At 32.1% G+C, this 24,497-nt stretch overlaps 1 protein-coding gene across 1 annotated transcript in view; it reads left to right on the top strand.

The window, feature by feature from the left end:
- The window catches only part of LOC113363901 (cold shock domain-containing protein E1-like), a 39,844-nt gene extending 15,784 nt beyond the window's left edge, over nt 1–24,060 (top strand). Inside the window, 9 exon segments of the mRNA XM_026606382.1 lie at nt 16,187–16,556; nt 17,914–18,158; nt 18,336–18,540; nt 18,543–18,609; nt 18,684–18,924; nt 20,064–20,241; nt 20,325–20,488; nt 22,588–22,606; nt 23,459–24,060. Coding sequence (XP_026462167.1) covers nt 16,187–16,556; nt 17,914–18,158; nt 18,336–18,540; nt 18,543–18,609; nt 18,684–18,924; nt 20,064–20,241; nt 20,325–20,488; nt 22,588–22,606; nt 23,459–23,616 — 1,647 coding nt within the window. The 3' untranslated portion in view covers nt 23,617–24,060.
- Nucleotides 24,061–24,497: the final 437 nt, after the last annotated feature.

Genomic DNA, 24,497 nt, shown 5'->3' with positions numbered 1-24,497 from the left:
AAGATGACGAACGGCTCCGGTCGACCCAGCACGTCAACAAACGATGAAAATGTGAAAGAAGTGGAAAAAAATGGTTATGAATGATCGCCGAATCACAATTAGAGAAGTTGCTGATGAAGTTGGCATATCAATTGGCTCATGTCATAACATTTTTTCAAATGTTTTGGGCATGAAACGAGTGGCAGCAAAATTCATTCCAAAATTCCTCACTCGTCGTTGCTTGTTCGTAATTTTTTGGCAAAAACAATACCGTAGTCATGCCCCAACCTCCATATTCACCAGATATGGCTCCGTGTGACTTTTTCCTATTCCCAAAGTTGAAGAGACCCATGAAAGGACGGCGGTTTTCCTCGATTGAAGAAATAAAGGCCGAATCGCTGAGAGTGCTCAAGGACATATCAAAAAGTGAATATCAAGGGGTGCTTCGAAAATTGGAAAAAACGCTGGCATAAGTGTATTATATCTGGGGGGGGATTACTTCGAAGGGGACCACATTAATGTAGACGAATAAATAATATTTTTTGAAAAAACGAAAATTCCGGGTACTTTTTGAACAGACCTCGTATTTGCTTAAATCTTATCAAGATCATGTTTCTTGACAGATGTCCCGAAGATGGAACGTACCTAGTTCCGAAACGTCGACAGTAAATAAATAAAAGAATATATATATAGGATCTTTAACAATTATATAATTTATTATTATTATTATATCTTACTATGATTTGCTTGTTCAATTGTGTCAAGATTCTAAATGTTTTCTTCTTGTTTCAGCTTGTGTGATTAAATTCACATCCTCTAGATTTAGTAAATTGTAAGTAACATTTTTGTTTTGAAAAAAAATCTCAAGATCGCAACAGCAAATCGAACAAATTCAAACAAGATCCGCAACATCGCACTCAGCACGCATTGAAGACATCTGAGGATTTTCATTTCATATAGAAACCCATTTGGACTTCCCAATAAATTTTCTCAACTTTCCTTTAGCCAAAAATCTACTAAGCATATATATTTATGAAGTTAACATCGTGCAAAGAAAATCAAATTCAAAACTGCAACCATCTATTTAGAGTTACCTGTGTAATTGTGTATTTAGTGATTTTGTATGTATATAAATCTAGTTAGAAGAAAAGTCAATGTCAGTACAAAACGTAAACTGGACAAATTCTGATGTGAACCAAATTTGAAACAGAAAACAAATTTTCACCAAGTGTTAGCGATGTGATCCAAGTGCCCATCGTGTGTGTCATGATCTTAAGTACTGTTGGACAGTCCAAAAATAAAAAAAAAACTGATGTCTTTGATGTGACGATCGTATCAATGTGATCTTTTCCCAGTGTTATAGAAATTTGTGAAATTTTCTTATTTAACCTTTCTGTGATATATGCTTCTGCACTTATATTTAAATACCAAGCCCTCAAGAGAAACCGACAAGCCTTTGTATTTTATATATGTACATAGATAAACGTGTTTGAAAAGAATAGTAAAGAAATTTTTAGACGGTCCTGAACAGAACAAAATAGTCATTGTTGACAATGTCTAATAATCCTCAGTGGAAGAGTTTCCAGCCGTCAAGCCTGACATCCGATCCTGCTATCTTGGATTTTAAATCTTACAGTAACATTACAGCACCCGGACATAATTCCACACCTAAATCTTATCGGAATGGTGAGTCATAATTAACTTTATTTATTTATTCGAATTCTCATGATTTGTTCTTATTCTTACATTCACAAAATGAATTTTGAGCTTCAAAACTTTACACTTATTGAAATGATTACCATACCAAAATATGTTCAAAATACATTTTTGTAATATATTAGAGTATGGAGTTTATGCATATTTCCTCAAAGAACATGAATAATTACAATATGAATGATTTGGTCAAATGTTATGAATCTTCTGCATATAAAAGATTAAGATTAAAAAATATAATACTGATCTGATCAGCACAACTGGAGATAATTAATTTAATGCAGACGATGGTCAAATCATCAATTGTCTGAGATGTACAAAATTTATGTTATGATTCAAATTAAAAAATTCAGATGTAAATATTTTCATTAAAAAATTTATTCAGCAAAATCTGGAAAAAAAATCAGGTTATTCTAAAATGTGTGGTTGGTGTGCAGTTTGTAAAAGAATAACACTTATCAGGAAGTTTTGGTCTTAAAGCAAAAGTCTTCCCCTTGTCTGACATTCCACATTTTGTAATAAAGTGATACCCCGACATACGAGTTTTATTTGCTCCACGCTAGTATATCGAATCGCTCGTTTTTCAAAGAATTTTTTTATCTAAATACATTGAAATGCCATTAATTCGTTCCAAAAATAAATTTACTATTTATTAACTTAATTAACTTCCCGTAGGGTAAGTTATTGTAATCGTCCAAAAATCGAAATTGAACACTTTGACATACCTCAGAAAAATTGATGTATGTGTGTGTGTGTGTGCGCGGATACAAATTTTCTTCGACGATTTCGCGAACACGGATCAACCGATTTGAATAATTCAAAAGACGTTCGATTCCTACTGATAAGGAGACCTGCTGATTAGTTTTTAGCAATAGGTCTAGCCGTTTCGGAGATACCGGGCAAAAAGTGCTTAAAATGGTATTTAGATTTTGAGATAACGGAACGTCCGATTTAATTAATTCGAAAAACATTTTACTTGTATTGACGAAATAAAGAATTGATGAAGTTTTTGGTAAGGCAGGTCCAGTGTATCCGGAGATCCAATGCAAAAAGTTAAAAATAATGTTTTTTGGCAGTCAAAAATTATCATTAGACATATGTACATCGTGTTATCAGATATTTTATAAAGATTATAATAATAAGTACAAATTTTGTGTAGATTTATATGGGTTCCGTACCAACGTTTACATGTTAAACGACTACGCGGCGCTTACGTGCTTTGATATTTCGGCTACAAATCAGCTATGCAGCGCAATTGCTTAAAAAAATGTTCCAAATTTTCAAAAAGAATCAAAATACAAGAAAACAATGTACAAAAAACGTTTTCAAAAAGTCAATTTTTTTTAAAAATTTCAAAATTTCTCAAAAATATAATTTTTTCAAAGTTTTGCAAAGTTTGTTTTAAAAATTAATTTCTGGTGCGGAAAGTTCCAGCAATTTGTCTTAAGGCACGATGCCATGCACCATTAGTTCATATTTTCATTTTGCTATTAACATTTTTTTTATAACTCTATTTTATTCAGCAATCAGAAATATATAAGAATTCCTATAAGCTAAATTTGACAATATTTGTGAGCGATGTCTAAGAAGAGCTCCAATGAGATCTTCTTAGTTTAACAATTAAAAAGAAAAGGGTATATTGAAGCTAATCTAAGACTAAATCTAAAGGCCATTGACGTTTCAATCTTCTAACGCCAAATGGTCGGATAATGTCGCCTATTGATGGGTTTGAATGTGATTCCAGTTTGCGTTTGTATTTTTCCTTAAATTCTTTGAACGTTAATTGCACCGTTTTCATGTTGAAATCGCTGTGAATGGTTTCATTTGTAACATACCACGGAGAATTAAGTATTGTATGTAAAATTTTTGACTGAGTTCTCTGCATTATAGCTATATTTGATTTGTAAGCACATCCCCAGAGCTCAATACCGTAGGTCCAGATTGGTTTAATGATTGATTCATATAGCAGCAACTTATTTTCAACAGAGAGCTTAGACTTTTTACGCAGTAGCCAATCAAATTGTTTCATTTTGATCATGATTTGCTGCCTTTTGGTTTTTATGTGGCTTTTCCAAGTGAGTCTGCTGTCTAAATGGAGACCAAGATATTTCACTATGTTCTGTTTCGGAATGTGGACGTTATTTGAATAAATTGGAGGACACGTTCCCTCTCTCAGGGTAAATGTGGTATGAGCTGATTTGGTTTTATTTATGCAAATCTTTCATTTGGCAAGCCACATTTGTAGTTTATTGATATGTTCTTGCGTTTGTCGGGAAGCTTGATCAGCACTGTGATTACTGCTTTGTATGGCAATATCGTCGGCGAAAGTAGCAAGTGCTAAATTTTCAAGTAATGGGAGGTCCTTTGTGTATAAAACATATAAGAAGGGTCCAAAAATACTACCTTGTGGAACTCCTGACATTATTTTGTGGTGACTCGTAAGTCGGGGTACTACCGTACATAAAATACACATTGATCCGTTATCATATTACATTAATACTAAAAAAAATCAATTATTTCTTCCTCAGGAGGTTTCAGCGACACAACCAAACAGTACTTTTCCTATCCAACGAGTTCTTCGCCGCCTCTGTGCTCGTCGGGGGCTCGTCCGGCCGCTTTCCAACCATCGGCACCTTCACCCTCGACAACCCCGGCGGCGTGGGCAACGGCACCTCGCAGAATCAGTCGACTTCGTTCAACAGTAGCGGCGACTCCAGTACCGTGGGTTGTTTTCGACGGCCAACAATTCGCAGACGTCGTCTGGCGGGGGCAATGTGAACAATAATAGTTTCGGCAGCAGTGGAGCAGGCTCTAATAATGATTCCAACAATCAGGGGACAAGGGAGACTGGGATTATTGAGAAATTATTGGTGAGATGATATTTTTTTTTATCTTGTATTAACCATCATTGTTCCAAATTTACAAGGAATACATCAGCAAGTCATAGTTCATTTATATTATTATTTTTGTATTACTGATATTATTTTATTTTATTTTAACTTTGTTAACTTACCGTAGGGCAAGTTATAGTAATCGCAAAGAGATCGAAAATGAAAATTTGTATATATCTTTACGTTTCAAAGGTTTCTGAACATTTTGGCATACCTTAGAAAAAATCGATGTATGTGTGTGTGTATGTGTGTGTGTGTGTGTGTATGTGTGTGTATGCGTGTGTGTGTGCGGATACAAATTTTCGTCGACGATTTCGAGAACACGGATGAAGCGATTTGAATAATTCAAAAAACATTCGATTTGTATTGAGAAGGAGACGTGCTGATTAGTTTTTGGCGAAGGCAGGTCTAGCCGTTCCGAAGATAAGGGGCAAAAAGTGCCAAAAACGGTAAATCCGTTTTTAAAAGAACGGAGCGTCCGATTTGAATAATTCAAAAAACATTTTACTTGTATTAACAAGATGAAGAACTTATCAAATTTTCATGAATGCAGGTCTAGCGGTTTCGGAGATCTAGTAAAAGAAATGCCATCTGGCGGTCAAAAATGATCATTAGACATATGCACATCAAATTATCAGATATTTTATAGAGATTTTAACAATAAGTATAAATGTTGTTTACATTCCTATGGGTTCCGTACCAATGTTTATCCTTTAGACGGCGACGCGGCGCTTACGCGCTTCGATATTTCGTCTCTATGCAGTTAAAGCAGTACGATTGCTTTGAAAAAAAGTTTATAATTTCTAAAATATTTCAAAATAAATATTTCTTCAGTCTTTTCTTCTCAAAATGTCAAAATTGTTAGTTCAAATTGTCAAAAATTTATAGTTTCTCATAAATCTAATTTTTTCGCAGTAATTTTTTTTCAACAATGTTAATCTTTTTTAAAAAAATAATATTTTGTACGGGAAGTTCAAGCAATTTGCCTTAAGGCACGATGCCATGCGCCCCACTAGTTTTATTTTAACTTGGTTTCATTTTATATTCAATTTTTTGTATCATTTTTTTTTTGTACCTATCAATTTTGTAAATAAGACGATCAAAGTCTTGATTAACAAAAATAAATTATGCAAAAAAAAGTGCACGTAAGGTTCACACGCGATTGAAGTAAAACTTATTTGCTACTGTACTAAATGGAATTTAAGTAAAAATAAATACATCATATAACAATTTTGAATAATGTTTATTAGTAATATGGTAACACTCGTGATGCACACATTTATTAGTGTCAAACATTATACACATTTATATAATGATAAATTATAAATTGCATATTTATAATAACATTAAAAATATGTATAATATTTAAAAACAATAATGTAATTAAAGTCATACTTCAAATATGACATGATCGGTTTGTCATTGTAATTGGCATTTGAAAATGAACCTTTATTAGAAAAATGAAGTAATTGCTGATTAATAAATTGTATAATATTCGTTCACACAGTGGATTATGTTGAACAACGCCTAAACAAATATTGTTTTTGCAACTTCACTCATCATGTAATTGTGTTTGAAGAACTTCATGTTATTAAAATTAACATACATTCATTGACTACTTGTATTTTTTTTACTTTTTCGCTGGCGATATAATCCTGTAATAGCTGTTTTGCCTAAAAAATATTTTGCTTTTCAATAACTTCAAACATTTATAGAAACTACGAATGATATAGAAATTATTTCAATAAAAATTGTTCCAAATTTTCATTTGGTTGTAAGTTGAAAGATAATTCACATTACAATTGTTTTGGCATACTGTGCATAAGTACACAATGTTTTCCATTGTACTTATGCTTTTCGAATTTGCGTCTGTAGAATTCCAAACATTTTCTTGGATATGAATTGATATCAAACAAAACAAATAATTTCGTATAGAGTACGAAGTTTCTGCATTAAATATTGATATTTATAAGCGGTATTGTTTAGGCGATACTGTTTTAACTAACCTTGCTGCAATTGATCTTTTGCCTATGTCTCTCATAAATTTGAATATGGTAATTTTTTATAACATACTAGCTGGCCCGGCAAACCTTGTTTAGACATAAAAAATATTTCTAGAAAATCTTTTGTATAAAAATAACTGATTAAGAATGTATAAGTGTGTGGTGAAAGAGGCAACTAACAAAAATTAAATGGATGGTTTACCCGCTGCAACCCATGGCATATATAAATGCTCCTCGGTTTTATTGCAAATTCCTGCGGAACATTTTGAAATTCAATGTTTATTTAAACATTACTACATTTTGCTTGATTCACGCTTTGCTGTGTTATAAATATAAATAAAAATGATAAAAAAAGCGGTTTTGTTACATCTTGTTATCGAGATCGAAAATTGCGCGTATCTTTTGAGATTTTCTGGCGAAAATATTTTCTCCTTGTGAAAGTTAAAAAAGTAGATTAAACATGGTCATGGTAATTATTACAGGCTCTGCTCAACTAAAATTATCTAGTGATTCTATTTATAGCTTCATTGTATATATTTGATAACGATTATTTATGTTGCACTCAAATCAGTTGTAACTACAGATATTAATTATAATGCATCACGGAATTGTTTGTTTGAATGAATAATTACCATGTTTGATAAGGAGGTTAATTTTATCTTTAATCGATTTTGAAATATTCCATGTTTTGTAGTTGCATTATGGTTATCTTGTTATTTGAGTATCTTCATAGGAAGAGGGTATCGAATTTCTATGATGTTGAATTGAAATTTCGACTTCTATTATTTGAATCACCTTGGTCATTAAAAATATTTCTTACTGATATAATTGGACACCAGGTTTCTGAACTAGTTAGCGCAAGGGTGGTTCAAAGTAGAAATACTTTTTTCGTTGTTAAATAATTAAATGGTAAAGTAAACCAAAATGCGACATGCGTAAGTTTAAAAAAAAATGTATATGCAATTTTGAACTCATTGCGTTATTTTTTAAACTGAATTATATAATTTCATCTGCCAAATATATATACTGTTGACTGTATCTTATATTATTTTAATTTCTGGCACATCTAAGCTGCTTTTCGACAATAATAATGTAGACACTACATTTTTCGTGCATATTATATTCTAATATTATAGAGGCTCATAATTTCAGCTAAATTCGAATTTCAAGTGAATTGACATTTTTAGCAGACGACAGTTCAAATATTTTCAATGTCAAACAATAAGTGTTTTTTGTAATTTTTGCCACTTATTTCTACAATATTACTATAGTTTCATCGTTTATTAAATCTTAAACATTTCCTTCGACAAACTCTAAAAAGAATTATCAAAATCCGAATAACCGTTTAAGAGAAGTATCAAAACATACACTCGTACAGAAGAATTTTATATATAAGATTTAATCATATTTTTTAGATTTTAGAGCAACCTAATAAAGAATATCATTATTAATTTTGGTTAATTTTTTTCAGCATTCCTATGGCTTTATTCAATGCTGTGAACGACAGGCTCGTCTATTCTTTCATTTCAGTCAGTTCAGTGGTAACATTGAACATTTGAAAATTGGTGACCCTGTCGAATTCGAAATGACTTATGATAGGCGCACAGGCAAACCCATTGCTAGCACTGTGTCCAAAATTGCTCCGGAAGTGGTAAGATGATACTCGATTAGTTTAATGTATACCAAATTCTATTCACTTTCCTAGTCCTTTAACGCTTAGTATTGATAATTTTATTTTTCATTATTTTAATAGTATAGTTAATTTCTAAAATGTCCTGAACATTTATTTTTATGGCTTATATGAGAGTCAAGTTTTTATTCGGTCCAGAAGTGGCACCAGTTCTCTGTGGATAATATTCAAATAGTTTTGTTTCACCTATATATATTCATCCTATATAACCAAATACCATATTTACAAAGCCTTCTGGTTCTCTAAAACTACTTTTGATAGCACTTTTAGTTTGTCAATCATTTTTAAATAATTGCTTAAATATTTTATGATATAAACATTATATGTTGCTATTGCTAATTCAAGAGAAAAGTTATTTTCATAATCTCTATTTTGGAAACTACCTTTGAAATTTATATTAAAGCTTTTTGTTTAATCGATTTAATTACATATTGTTTAATTTAATAATAAGTATTTAACTCAAGTTTTGGTTAAAATGAGTTATGTAGCCCAAGAGAAAGCAGAAGGTTATTTTTATTGTTATTTATAATTAATTAGGAGAATGAAATACGCAATATTTAAGTATTTTTGTCAAAATTTGAACGTTTATTTTCAAACACCTGATTTGATATACTTGATTAAGTAAATTGTCACTATATTACCTTCTTAAATATAAAAATGGAGCTCGATATTATGTTAGACTCGCTAAAACTCGAAAACGGCTGAACCGATTTGGCCACTTTTAGTTTTGAAATATTCGTGCTAAAAAAGGTGATTTTTGGGAATTTATATTAAAAAAACTACTTTATCAATCATTTCAAAATCTTAGGAATATATTTATCCATGTTTTAAGAATACATAGTAAAATTTTTGAAGAAAAAAATTAAATAGTTTTTAAGTTATCGTCAATCTCCAACGGCGCGCTGCAGTGAGTCCGGCCTTCTACGTGGATGAAATAAAAAAAAAATAATTCTCGTTTAACTAGATAATATTGTCTGTAAAATGAACTACGATAAAAGAAATAGATCAAAAATTGACAAAATAGCGGTGTTTTTTTGAAAAAAGTCGAATTTTACCCAAAATTTTGGTCGTTTTTCGACTGCCAAAATTCGATTTTTGATTCGATCAAAAAATCGATAGTTCATTTTACGGAGAACTATATAAAGAACATGTAAAAAAAATTTGATAGTGATCGGATCATTCGTTTTTGAGTAATCACTGCAGCAAATTCGGAAAATGCTGTTTCGAGAAAACCGCGTTTAGATGAAATGATCGTTGTACTATATACTATACACCTAAGTCTGTTTTTACACGGAGATTGGTTCCAGAAGAAGCCGAGTAAAAAAAGACATTGATCTTATACAAAAATGGGTGATTTGTTCCTAATCTCTAAAACCTATTAAAATATGTGAAAAACAAGAATTTTTAAGAACAAGAATTAAATTAGTGCTATTCACATTTGCTTTGACCAGTAAAAATTGTTTGTACGCGCTAAAGGAGAATTCACTTAAATCTTTAAGCTAGTGTTCGCAAATTATCGATACTATCGATGGTTTCAGACTTACTTTTTTGTGATATGAACATACTAAAATTAAATTTGACAAAAAAAAATTAAGTACATAAAATTTCAAATCGTGCTAAATGGAATAAAATTGTGGAAAAAAATTAAAAATATTCAATTTTCAAACCGTGTTATATCAAAACCGTGTACAAAAGGACCGTGTAAAAACAGACTTAGGTGTATATATATACTATATATATAGATACTTTTTAAATGGCTGTAACTCAAAAACTATTTGAGATATCGATTTGAAATTTTTATATATTATTTTTAAAGGTGTAATCTACCGAAATATGAAAAAAAAACAAAAAATGATTTTTTCGAAATTTCACACTAGTTGTGCACCTTAAATTAATGTTTTGTATTAATTTTAAAAAATTGTAAGAAGTCATTTTAAATATTTGAGTATGGTTCTGTTATAGTTTTAAAAATAAATTTAAGACACAAATTCATTCCAACATCCTTTCCACAATCCTCATCCTGATCCTCCAGGACAATCCACGCCTAGAGTGGTCCTTGTGGCGTCTGTCCAGTCCTCTCCTGTCCATCCGAGATACTCCGGAGTCGCCCGACGATAAGTTGGTGGCGGCTATCAAAAATAGCCTGCAAACGGGTGCCCTCCTGTCATTGTCCTCTCCGCTCCGACCACGTACGCCCAATGCGACCTCGACGCCGAATAACAGCGACTCCAAAAATAAGCCCTTCCACCAAAATCCTGCCGATTCCCTTTCCAAGGGCAGCGATTTGGCGGTCATCGTACAGAAGGTCAGAGGAGATAATAAAGGAAAATTTATTTTAAATATATTTAAAATTTATATAGGTTTAATTAAAGGATGCTTCCAAGTTTCTTGTACGTTTTGTTTCTTAACGAAGACAGGAGGGTACAGTTTGTATAAATTATTGTAGTTACAAGTTTTTTATATATTTTTGTCTTAATCCGAGTAACTGTACCAAAAATTTGGGAGCATCTTCTAGCCGTATTTCATGTTATTGATAATTTATAATTTTAAAATGAATGTACGTTAAGAGATGTTTTGGTATTGTAATTGCGATCCGTCATACGAGCCGCCTAAAGTGTGACTCGTTGCTCCGACATACGAGCAAAATTCGAGAAACGAACTTTGAGAGATCTTACATGCGAGTGTTTTGAGATTCAAGGAGATAATAACCGCAATGGGGAAATGGATTAATTTATTTTAAATAGATTTAAAATTAATTTATAACTCGATTTTTAATCCATTTTCCATATAGGTTTAAAAGATGCTTCCAAATTTCTTGTACGTTTCCTTTTCTAACGAAGACAGGAGGGTACAGTTTGTATAAATTATTGTAGTTGCAATTTTTTTATATATTTTTGTTTTAATCCAACTACGCGTACCAAAAATTTGGGAGCATCTTCTAGCCATATTTTAGGTTATTTATAAGTTATAACTTTATATTAAACGTACATTAAGAGATGTTTTGGTATTGTAATTGCGACCCGACATACAAGTGTTTCGTGATACGAGTCGCCAAAAGTGCGATTCGTTGCCTCGACATACGAGCAAAATTCGAGAAACGAACTTTGAGAGATCTTACATGCTAGTGTTTTGAGATTCAAGGAGATAATAGACGCAGGGAAATGGATTAATTTGTATAAAATAGTTTTAAAGTTTATTTATAATTCGTTTTTTAATCCATTTTCCATATTTGTTTAAAAGGATGCTTCCAAATTTCTTGTACGTTTTGTTTCCTAATCAAGGCAGGGAGGGTACAGTTTGTAAAAATTATTGTAGTTACAAATTTTCTATATATTTTTATTTTAATCCAAATACCTGTACCAAAAAATTTGGGAGCATCTTCTAGCCGTATTTCATGTTATTTATAAGTTATAATTTTAAAATAATTGTACGTTGAGAGATTTTTGAGTAGGGCAAGTTGTAGTAATCGCAAAAAAATCTAAAATGAAATTTTGTATATGTCTTTACGTTTCAAAAGTTTTGAACCTTAGAAAAAATACCTTAAATACCTTAGAAAAAATTGATGTATGTGTGGGCGTGTATGCGCGGATACAAATTTTCGTTCACGATTTCGGGAACACGGATCATCTGATTTGAATAATTCAAAAAACATTCGATTCGTATTGACAAGGGACGTGCTTATTTGTTTTTGGCGAAGGCAGGTCTAGCCGTTCAGAAGATACGGGGCAAAAATTTTACTAATTCAAAAAACTTGTATTGACAAGATAAAAAACTGATTAAATTTTTCGAAAGGCAGGTCTAGCGGTTATGGGCTTTCAATAAAAACAAGTTAAAAAATGTCATAGGGGGGTCAAAAATGTTTATTGGACATATGTACATCAAATTATCAGATATTTATTACAGATTTCAATAATGTGTACACGTTTTGTGTAAATTTTTTTGGGTTCCGTACCAAGAGTTTTAAGGCATGATGCCATGCCTTCACCCCACTCCATTAGATTGCGACCCGACGTTGCTTCGATATACGAGCAAAATTCGAGAAACAAAATTTGAAAGATCCGACATACGAGTGTTTCGAGATTCGAGTCGCCAAAAGAGCGATTTGTTGCTTCGACATACGAGCAAAATTCGATATAATTCTAGTTTTGAGCGAGTAAGAGTTTTTTTTTAGAAAATGTTAATTGCAAAATGAAAATATGAACAATTTTATCGGTTGTTACAATGATTTTTTCACCCTAGAAATATTTTGGCTGTCGTGTGGTAGTAAATTATTTTATAGTTAGTCATTTTAATTTTCTATTATTAATAATGGGGTAGTAACGTTTTAATCACATGAATTTGTCTAGTGATTGTGACGCGTTTTTTTTTTTGGTTTTTTGTACATTTAAAAAATATTAAGAACTTTTATAACCATAGTCTAAAGAAAAGGGCCATGTCTCTTAAATTCAAGTTTGAAATTATTGAAAAATATGTGGATGACCCAGATGTACATCATAGATATATATTGTGCTTGATAAGGGTATAAACTCCACAATATCATGAATAGACAAAAAAAATAAAGATCAAATTAATAAATGGTAAATTTTTTAATATTCCGGTACGAAATAATGGTATTTTAATGTATATATATGGAAAAAATTGCTTTGAGATACGAGCGATTTAAGATATGAGCATGGTTACGGAACGAATTAATCTCGTATGTCGAGGTACTACTGTATTTTTGAGTGCCCGTTGATGAATAATTAAACATTTTTACTGTATTTTATTTCTATTAAAGATTTGTATAATTCCAAATTACAACTTTTTTCTGATTTGTTTCGATTTTTCACCCAGGTTTTAAGCGAGGAACGAGTCACTGGTAATGTAACAACTGAATTAAGGACTGAAGGATCTGGCGACACACAGGGCCGAATTTCATATGAGAACAGGGGCGAATGCTTTTTCTTGCCTTATACCAAGGACGATGTTGAGGGCAATGTCACTCTACGAAGTGGAGACAAGGTTTCGTTTCAGATCGCAACAAATCAACGGTATGTAAATCATAATATCACTTTTAGAATAAATCTTTATCATTTATATATATATAATACTTTTTATATTATATTTGATCAACAATTTTTTGATAAGAGCCTGAAATATTTATTTTATTGGTTACGGATTTATTATCAGTATGAACATAAATATGTTTGAGAGCAATAGATATTTGCAATATTTATTTTGAATTCCGTCTTGCACAGATGTTAAATTGGTGATAAAGAATTCTACAATAATTAAGGATAAATAATTAAGGACAAAAAGTTCTTACATTTTGAAGATGACTATTGATTTATGGGCTGATTCAGGCTCACAACACACAAATGTTATGGCAAGGCCATGTTATGCTCCAACTTGCATACATTATGCTATTGAATCATATATTGAATGCTGTCAAAAAGTCATGTAATTGCTGTGCATTCAGGCGCTTTACATATAAATTGCAACGTCACTTGTATGTTATGAAGCTGAGTCAGAAACACCTTGTTATCTAAGATCGTTTTAGTGACATTTGTGCGGTTTCTAAGTTAGATTTTCTATCTGACAACCTGAGAAAAACGCCTGACTGCTCAGCAACCACATGGCTTTTGACAATATTTAGAACGAATTAGTATGGAAAGTTTTTCATAACATAGCCTTGCCATAACATTGGTTTGTTATGCGGCAAAATCGGTCTACATTTAGTCATCTATATTTTTTCTTTTAATTTTTTCAATATTTACTATTATCTTTTACAGTGGTAATTGGGTGCTTGCCATGTCCGGTTAGAGAACCCGGCTCATCCAGTTTTGTACAGGGGTGTTGTGTGTTCTATGAAAGAGTCATTTGGTTTTATTGAACGAGCAGATGTAGTCAAAGAAATATTTTTCCACTTTTCTGAAGCCAAAACATCAGAAGAACTTAGGCCTGGAGATGATGTGGAATTTATCATTTTAACAAGAAATGTAAGTTTAAAAATAAACATAGCTGGGAGATAAGAAATATGTAGTTTATATTTGTTATTTCTGTTTTAGGGTAAAGAAGTTGCATGCAATATTGTTCGGCTACCACCAGGAACAGTTGTGTTTGAAGATGTAGATCCAGATATCACAAAGGGCCAAGTTTTAAAACCGTTAGATCGGGGCACAGGGCAGAGACATCAGAGTGATCCCCTACCAGGCAGGATCAGATATAGGGCTCCTGATCATTCTGAAGTAGAGGTAATTGTTCTATATCATATACACAGCAGTGCATTTTTTTTAAAAAAGATTAACATTTTTGAAAAAAAATTACTTTGAAAAAATCAGATTTTTGAGAAACTATAAATTTTTGAAAAAAAGACTTCTTGAAAAAAATATTTTCTTTATTTTGAAATATTTTGGAAGTTCTGAACTTTTCTTCAAACCAATCGTACTGCTTTAACTGCATACAGACGAAATATCGAAGCGCGTAAGCGCCGCGACGCCGTCTAACGAATAAACATTGGTACGGAACCCATAGGAATGTAAGCAAAATTTATACTTATTGTTAAAATCTCTATAAAATATCTGATAATTTTATGTGCACATATCTAAGGATCATTTTTGACCGCCAAATGGCATTTTTTTTACTTTTTTCACTAGATCTCCGGAACCACTAGACCCGCCTTCATGGAAATTTAATCAGTTTTCATCTTGTCAATACAAGTAAAATGTTTTTTGAATTATTAAAATCGGTTGAAACGTGTTCCCGAAATCGTCAACACACACACACACATATACATTCATTTTTTCTAAGGTATGCCAAAATGTTCAAAAACCTCTGAAACGTAAAGATATATAAAAAATTTCATTTTCGATTTGTTTGCGATTACTATTACTTACCCTACGGAAAGTTAAAAAATAATGCTATATGGGAGTCAAAAATGAACATTAGACATACGAGGTCTGTTCAAAAAGTACCCGGAATTTTCGTTTTTTCATAAAAATATTTATTTATTCGTCTACATTAATGTGGTCCCCTTCAAAGTAGTCCCCCCCAGATATAATACACTTATGCCAGCGTTTTTTCCAATTTTCGAAGCACCCTTGATATTCACTTTTTGATATGTCCTTGAGCACTCTCAGCGATTTTCTTCAATCGAGGAAAACCGTAGTCCTTTCATGGGTCTCTTCAACTTTGGGACTAGGAAAAAGTCACACGGAGCCATATCTGGTGAATTTTTGCACTTTGCAACACTTTATTTCATTTTTTACGCAAAATTTAATACAAATTCTTTGACTTTTCAATTCTTCCATTGTAAAAATCGCCGAGCTCAGAAAAACACGTCGAACCTTAGCGACTACCACAGACAAAGTAAACAGTGAATATAGCTGAAAATTTCATCATACTTTAGGGGCATGTATACCAACACAATAAAAAAAAAATTTTGACAATCAGACACTCCAGACCCGCGAAATTTAATTATTAGTAATTCCGTGTACTTTTTGAACAGACCTCGTATGTACATCGTATTATCACGAATTTTATAAAAATTATAATAATAAGTACCAATTTTGTGTACATATATATGGATTCCGTACTAATGTTCACACGCTAGACGACCACGCGGCGTTTACGCGCTTTGTCATTTCGACTTCAAATCAGCCATGCAGCGGGATTGCTCAAAAAAACGTTGAAATTGATATTAAAAAAATCAAAATACAAAAACAACAAAATATAAAATCATTTTTTTCAAAAAGTCAAATTTTTTAAAAAAATTCAAAATTTCTCAAAAATCTAATTTTTTCATGTTTTTGCAAAGTTTTTTTTTAATAATTTAGTTTTGGGTATGGTGAGTTCCAGCAATTTGCCTTAAGGCACGATGCCATTCACCACTAGTATTACAATGCATTTGATTTGATTCATTTTTTTTCCAGGTACCATTTGGTGACAAAGATCAAAAAGGCGATTTCACTCTTCGTCATGGTGACTGGGTCCAATTCCAACTGGCGACAGATCGACGTGATCAACTACGCAGAGCCACTTCCATTTCACTCCTGGACGAGTCCTTTGTTGTGTCCGGCGAACGTAGAGATCAGGGCGTGGTAGTGGCTTTGAAGGATGGTTTTGGCTTTCTTCGTTGTGCAGAAAGGGAGCCAAGACTGTTCTTCCACTTTACCGAGGTTTTGGATGTGACGAGAGAGATCTCCATGGGAGACGAAGTGGAATTCACAGCAGTACAAGATCCTAATAGCTCTTTTGCTAATTTTAGACACAGCGCTATAAGGATTAAGCATTTACCTCCGGGTAAGTGAAATTTATTATATGAATAATAATGGCATAAAATATATAATTAACTAGATTGACCCGACAGACGTTGTTTCTGTATCCATGTCTACAATTTTTTAATATAATATAATAATATTTACCACTTACCTAAAAATAATAATTATTGTTTTTTAAATTACTCTTCACGCCAAAATGCATATACATTTATAATATAGCGATGTTAAATGTAGAACTGCTTTAAATAAAATGATGAATCTCAATTCCCACATTATATTAGAAATTGAAATTTTTTAAACAGTATAACATAACCAGAACCATAACATACCACTGATATTTCATGCCGGACTAAATTAATTTAATTTTTTTTTATTTAATATATCCAAAATTGCATCTTAAACTTCTCCTAATCGATATCGTGAGGGCCGAATTGTATGTATTCATCTTACTTTCCCATTTATTGTTATAAAGTGAATTTTTTACGAATTTTAAAAATATTGTCGAAAGATTAGTAAAAGTTGCAAAGAAATTATATATCGAAAAAAAAACTATATTGAAAATTAATATCGGAATCTTGTGTTGGCGCCCCCTAAGACGTGCGCTCGTATTTTTCGCATGCATCGCATTAAAGGTAGGACCGGCCCTGATTAATACTTAATTTCATATTTTAAGTGAATAATTTGTCATATCTGTTCATATGTGTATCATTCAATCTGCCATACATATACTGTATTTTATATTATTTTAATTTCTGGCACATCTCAGCTGCTTTTTGGCAATAATAATGTAGACATTTCATTTTTCTTATTCATATGCGCAACTTATTAATAATCGTAAATTTATGTACATATTCTAATATTGTCTAGGTTCATAAGTAATTTGAAATTTTGGCAGATGATAGTTTTCATTTGTTTTCAATTCAAACATTGACATGTGAATTTTTTTTTGCCATTTATTTCTACAATATTGCACATACATCCCAGTACTTTATAATCACATACATCCTGGAAAATTTCCTTATCAAACCTCAGAAAGATTTATCAAAATCCGAATAATCGTTTAGAAGGAGTATACAGTGAGTGCTTGTAATTTATATGAACTTTATATAATAGCAATAAAGCTCAAATTGATTCTACGTTTAGTTCGAAAACGTTGTATGAAAAAAAAAAAGAGCTGTTTTTAGGGTTTTCCGGCAATTATTCGATTTTCTCTCGCCGTAAGAACCATCCTTGGATATCAACGAAACATTTAAAAAAAGAATTGGCCAAATTGGTCCAGGCGTTGTTGAGTTATGCGCTTACCAACACATTTGCATTCATTTTTATATATAAGAAGATATAAGATTAATATAATTATTACCATGAATATGATTTTTCAGGTACTGTAAAATTCGAAACCCTAATCGAATCAAATCTAACGGGAGTCGTGACTAGGGAAGCCTCTCCAAGAAGCCCTAGCAAATCTCAAAACGGCGGTCCAACACAAAACGGCGGGCCTCCTGTTCCAGAAGGGGGCATGATTTCTTACCAAAGCAATGGTCAAAAGAAATCAGTTCCTTTCTTTGCAAAAGATTGTGATCGGCAACCTAGAATGGGTGATAAAGTTGATTTCAACATTAGTCAGGTAAGGAATTTTTAGTAAGACAAATGTATGATACCATTTTTCTGTGATGTTACTTATTGGGTAATTTGCGTCAGAATTATCAGTGATGACAATTTATACAGACTGAGCATGATGATTGTTTGATTGATATATATTTATTTGAATAGCTTCTAATATGCATAATTTTTTCTTCCCCAGGTTAAGCGTAATAAAGAACTGATAGCAACAGATGTTGTAGTAACTGCCATTAGTAACCAGTCATCAAACCACAGCTTTAACGGTTCAACTGTCTCGTCAAGCAGCAGTAGTTCAACTTCACAATCAAGCACCTCATTGCGCAATGGTGTCTCTAAAAATGGACGTCAGTCTTTGAGCAACGGCCAGTTGTGCCAAGGATTTGTAGCAGCTTGAAGGATGGTTTCGGTTTTATCGAGACCATTTCGCATGATAAAGAAGTGTTTTTCCATTTCAGGTACTTCGAAAAATATAATTGCAACTGTGTTTAAAACATAATGATTTTTTACTAATATTTTTGTGTCTTTTCAGCAATTTTGAAGGCGACACATCAAACCTAGATTTAGGTCAAGAAGTAGAATACATATTAGCTCCTCGTGGTTCCAATGGAGGTAGCGGTTCTGGTAGTTGCTGTTCTGCAGAAAATGTTAGAACTATTGCTCGTGGATCAATACCACTGCCAGAAGGCACCGGTCCTTTGCTGAATGGTACTGTTACCAGGCCTTTGAGATCTGTTAACCCAGACCAGAATGAATATTCTGGTTTGATACAGGTAATGATGATATCTTCTATATATATAAAAATAAGTCGGGTTTTCCTTCCTGAGGAAATAACTCCAAAACGCCCGAACCGATTTCGACAATTTTGCATTCGTTGGGAAGGTCTCGGACTCCGCAAGGTTTATAGCTAAGAAAATTAGTGGTGCATGGCATCGTGCCCTAATGCAAATTGCTGGAACTTCACGCACCGTAATTAAAAATTCGAGTACTAAAAATAATCAATAATTGTTTTAAATAATTTCCAATAGTTTATCTTCTATATGTATAAAAATAAGTCGGGTTTTCCTTCCTGACGAAAGAACTCCATAACGCACGAACCGATTTCGACAATTTTGCATTTGTTGGAAAGGTCTCGGGCTCCGCAAGGTTTATAGCTAAGAAAATTAGTTGTGCATGGCATCGTGCCTTAATGCAAGCTGTAGGAACTTCGCGCACCGTAATTAAAAATTCGAGTAATGACATTAGTGAGAATTATCAGAATTATGCTTGGTTAAGTCAACGAGCAATTCTTGCCGCAAAGAATAATGATGTACACGCACTGAATTTCACCATTCAATCAAAAATTGCTGGCGATTTGGTGACATACCAATGATTCTGACTGGTCTTCCGTTTGATTTCAAACGATTGCAATTTCCAGTTCGCCTTGCGTTCGCAATAACAAGTCGCAAGGCCAATCGCTTAGTGTTTGCGGGATAAATTTCAAATGGATTATTTAGAAAATCGTTGTTTTTCACATGGGCAGTTACACGTTGCCTGCTCACGAGTTGGAAAACCATCCGCTTTGTTTGTGTTAAGGTCAGACCAAAAAACAAAAATTGTGGTTTACCAAAGAGCACTTCAATGAAACGGATAATTTGCGGATTCACTTTCATTTACTTAGAGAAGTTCAACTAAAAAGCACTTCATTTTTGTAATCGAAATAAATTCATTACTGTTGTATAATAAAATCAATTTTTTCCTTTTCAAATATAAAACAAACAAAAAATTTCAAAAAAATTTTTCATCTTTCTCACGAAACCATCTGGTGGCGAAACGGAGTTCGTCGGATTTGCTAGTTATTAATAAAATTGGATATATATATTTTTTTAAATAAAGTATTTGTCATTAAAATTGTTGTTTGATATTTCTTCAGGTGGTATCAGAGAATGGAGACAAGGAAAGCTATGAATTTGGAATAACTGGTCTAAGTAATAAACGCGATCTGCTACAAAACGGCGATCCAGTCACTTTAAGAGTTGACACAGAAGGCAGAGCTACCGAAGTAACAGCTCTGAGAAAGAAGCGAAGGGCTACTGTTGATGCCATCAAAGGTAGCGTAAAACTCTACCAACCTCTATTAGATTTATTATGAACTTAAAGTTCATTTTTTTACATGTTTCTTTTAATTTTGTAGGACTTTTTGGATTTTTGGCCTATGAAGTAGAAGAAGGAAAGAAGTTATTCTTTCACATGTCAGAAGTTGAAGATGGTGTTCAATTGCAACAAGGCGATACCGTGGAATTTGCCTTGATCACAAACCAAAGAAGTGGAAAGTCATCTGCGTGCAATGTTGTTAAGGTAAGTGTTTAAGGGGTTACACCACTGTAGATTTTTCTAAAAACCAAAAAATTTTTTAGGCTTAAAATATACTTTGAATCTCTTAGAATATGAGAAAAATATTTCATACCAAAAACTTTCTTTTTTAGTTGGTTTTATTACCATGCGCGTCGGACTGCTCCGAACCGACACCGGTCAAATACATTTAAAAAAAACATTATATAGCAAAATGACAGCATGTATCTTCTTAAATATACTGGCATATGTTTAAACATTTATATTGTACAAATAAACTGTAAAAGCATTTTTAATCAATAGATGGTCCGTGCGGAGTCAACACATATAGGGATTGACTATATTGCGGCTGATATTGCTGGGGATAATTTCAACGACGGCCTAATTAAAATTTTATAAATGATAATAGTTTTAGACATTAATATTAGCATCTAAACATGTAATTTTTGTCTTAAAGTCGATTATAAATGACTTTAGCATGCCGAACGGCTTTTGACGGATGCGCCAAAAGTAGGACGCTCTAATAAATAATCATCAAAGGAAGAAAATAAGAAAAAAATTATAAAAATAATAAGGCATCTGTATGTTGCTGGGATATAAGGAAAAAAAAACTGACAAGTTTTTCATTTTTTCTTATCTATAATTTATTTCAAAATTTAAACGCGTTTTTTTCGAAACACGATTTTTCAACGCGGCACGCAAAATAACTACAGCAATAAGAATTTTTTTCATTCGAATTCTTTTACTGTATATTTAAAATTATATTTTAAAGTGCCCATCATAGCGGATTTTCTACATGTTAATTTATTCATCAATTATTAACAAACTTGTAGCCGTTTTTTCGTTGAAAGTTAACGATTTTGAATAAAATGCTCGCCAAACAAACAGCGTGTATAATTTGACGCGGCTCGCCGAAATGGCTACCGCGTTTGCCTCTGTTTTTAATTTGTTTTACAATTATATTTTATTTTGGTACTTTAAAGTACAATGAATAACTATCTTTAGTATCTATCTTTACTATCTTTAGTATTAAATATTTTCCTTCCGCCCGAATAAAATGGCAAAAATATACGTTTTTTTGGCTGCTACAGTGATGTAACCTCTTACATCAGTATGAATATTTCAATAAATTGTGCGCTCAGTTTGTGTATGTTATTCACTATTTTATAATTGATAGATGGAAAATATAGGGGCAAATGAACCCTGTAGCGGAATTTGAAAGCATTATGCAAAGTATAAACACAGATCAAGATATGTTCAGATCGCTGGAGCTCTTTTTTATTGTAAATATTTGTACATTTTATCGTCGCGTATCAATTGTAGCCTTAATATAATATATTTTTATTATAGACATACCTTTGTTATTTTGAAATTTTATTTATCAAATAATTATTACCGTATGCTATAATTGCTATACATAAAACTTATTAACTTGTCGTAGGGTGAGTTATAGTTATTATCGCAAAAAATCGAAAATATTTTTTTTTATATATCTTTACGTTTCAAAGGTTTCTGAACATTTTGGGATACCTCAGAAAAAATTGATGTTTGTGTGTGTTTTGTGTGTACGCATTTTTTCGTCCACGTTTTCGGGCGCACATGTCAACCGATTTGAATGATTCAAAAAGCATTCGATTCTTCCTGATAGGGAAAAGTGCTGATTAGTTATTGGCAAAGACAGGTGCAGCCGTTTCGGAGATACGGAACAAAGAGTGCAGAAAATAGAAAGAGTTTTTGAGAGAATGGAGTATCCGATTTGAATTATTCAATTTGTAATGATTGGGAGAAGTGGTTAAGGGGCGTCCATTAATCACGTGAGGTTTTTATGAGAGGTAGGGGTATAGTAAGGTATCACGTGTATTTATTTTTTGCCTTATTTTTTTAATGAAAAAATTCAAACATTTTCAAAAAATATCAAAAATTATACAATTTATTCTCGTAACTAAAAATACACGTGATGTAGGTAGGGGCAGGGGGGGGGGTAATTTTGAATATCACCAAGGGGGAGGGGGTCCAAAAATCTTCAAAAAATCGATCACATGATTAATAGACGCCTCCTTGTTAGTTTTTGACAAAGGCTGGTCTAGTCGTTTCGGAGATCAGAGCTAATATTCAAAAATGGCAGTTTTTGAAAGTACTATGCATCCGATTTGAATGATTCAAAAAAATTGTGCTTGTGTTGACGAAACAATTGCTTTTGGGAAAAAATTTCATAATTCTTATATTTTTTTATATATAGAAAATAATTCAGATTTTAATTTGAGATCTGGCTAAAGCTCTAAAGCTCATCTATATACTTTAAATAAATAATTTTAACTGTGCAATTCAGTTTATATAATTCTTATAAATATTATACAATGTTACAGTATTTATATAATCTATTTGAAAACATTCAATATTCCTCGAAGATTTCATTACGGTACGGGAAGTTCCAGCAGTTTGCCTTAAGGCTATATACCACTAGTTATTTTTGTAACAATATACTTTAACAATTTGCTAAATTTAGAAATTAGAGATATATGTACATGTGATATTTTTTTTAAATGCGACCTTATTTTTCTCTCTCCAATTTAAAACTGCTAAATTTATAATCAATTTATTTTAAAAAAATTATCAATTTAAACAACTAGTCTTATAAATATAATAAAGGGGGAACAAAAATTTATGAACACATCAAAAGATATTTAAAGGTAAATACCATGCATAATTAAAAGAAATTTATTATTAAATTTGATACATAGTAGTTAAGATAACGGTGTTTGTTTTTCTGGACGGGAACTAATACCCGCCCCGTTCAAAGTGCGTTATGAACAAATAGGCTCCAATAAACTTAGTTTCCTCGAAAATTTCCTCTGTTTCCTCTGTTTCCTGTGGTTCATCCTGCATCGAAGTTTGGCTTCGCACGGAAAACGAGTTTTATTATTTTGCACTTAATATTTTAATGTGTTAATTTTTTTCAGGTGACAGACATTCAAGCCAGACCCGAACGTTTGATTTCTCGTCTTCGTGTAAGTTCCCTTGAAGAGACTGGACCTCGCCTAACAGTGTCCAGACAACCTAAAGGCCCCGATGGATCTAAAGGATTTCAATCATCTGCACGTCAACCCAGACAACCTGGTGTAATCCCAGAATGATTATCCAGAAGTAGAAAAAAAGAAAAATCTTGAGTTCCTAAAAATGATGTCCAAAAATTAAAAATGGCAAAAGTCTTAAATGAGACTCTTACCAACATCCTTATCTCACAGAAAAAATGAATTAAAAGGCTTTATTTAAGGATTGGGAGGATTGATGAGATAAATATCCGCTCAAAAAATATGACATAAATGGTTTAAACTAATAAGACTAAGTAAAAATATGAAAAAATGAATTTTTTAGAGAAAATGTGATATGCAGCAAAACAGTGATCAGTTATTTTGATTTCTGATGCAAACGCAATTTTGTTTATGTATGGCATCGTAATGGAAAAACCAAAAATTAAATTCGTCGCTGCTTTTTTGGCATACCAGAACAAAAAAAAAACAACAACCAAAATACCGCGTTATTCGTGAATAAATTACATAATGAAAAAAATGTCTTAACACCCAAGAATCTCTTTGTCCGTCATTTTTGGATTGTAGTGTTTTTGTTTCATTTCTCCTTGGTTTTGTTTTGTAAGTCATATCAATGTAAGCAATGTTACTGGGTAATATTTAACAGATTATATAATTTATTCACTTGGACATTTGTGTATTGAGTTTTGCTTTGACAAAAGTCATCTCTAATATTATTTATTAAAAATTTAAGAAAAAAAGTAATACAAAATATACATATTTGTGTAAAATCATAAAGAGGTTACTGCTGTTATAATTAAAAGTTGCAGATAATTTTTGTATTATCTATCATCATCATTGACTTTGTATAATTATTTGATCTCTATTTCGAGGCATAAATGATTTTTGACCAATAAAAATTATCATTTCATATTCGAAATGACTGTTTCATTTTGTGCATCAGCATGGGGTATGAAAAAAATTTA

The sequence above is a fragment of the Ctenocephalides felis genome, unplaced genomic scaffold, assembly GCF_003426905.1.
Source record: "Ctenocephalides felis isolate EL2017-DRISC unplaced genomic scaffold, ASM342690v1 CF-g0.4_SCAFFOLD_00845, whole genome shotgun sequence".
NCBI classification, from domain to species: Eukaryota; Metazoa; Arthropoda; class Insecta; order Siphonaptera; family Pulicidae; genus Ctenocephalides; species Ctenocephalides felis.
Note: the sequence above shows the minus strand (reverse complement) of the source record. Positions and strands in the feature narration are given on the sequence as shown.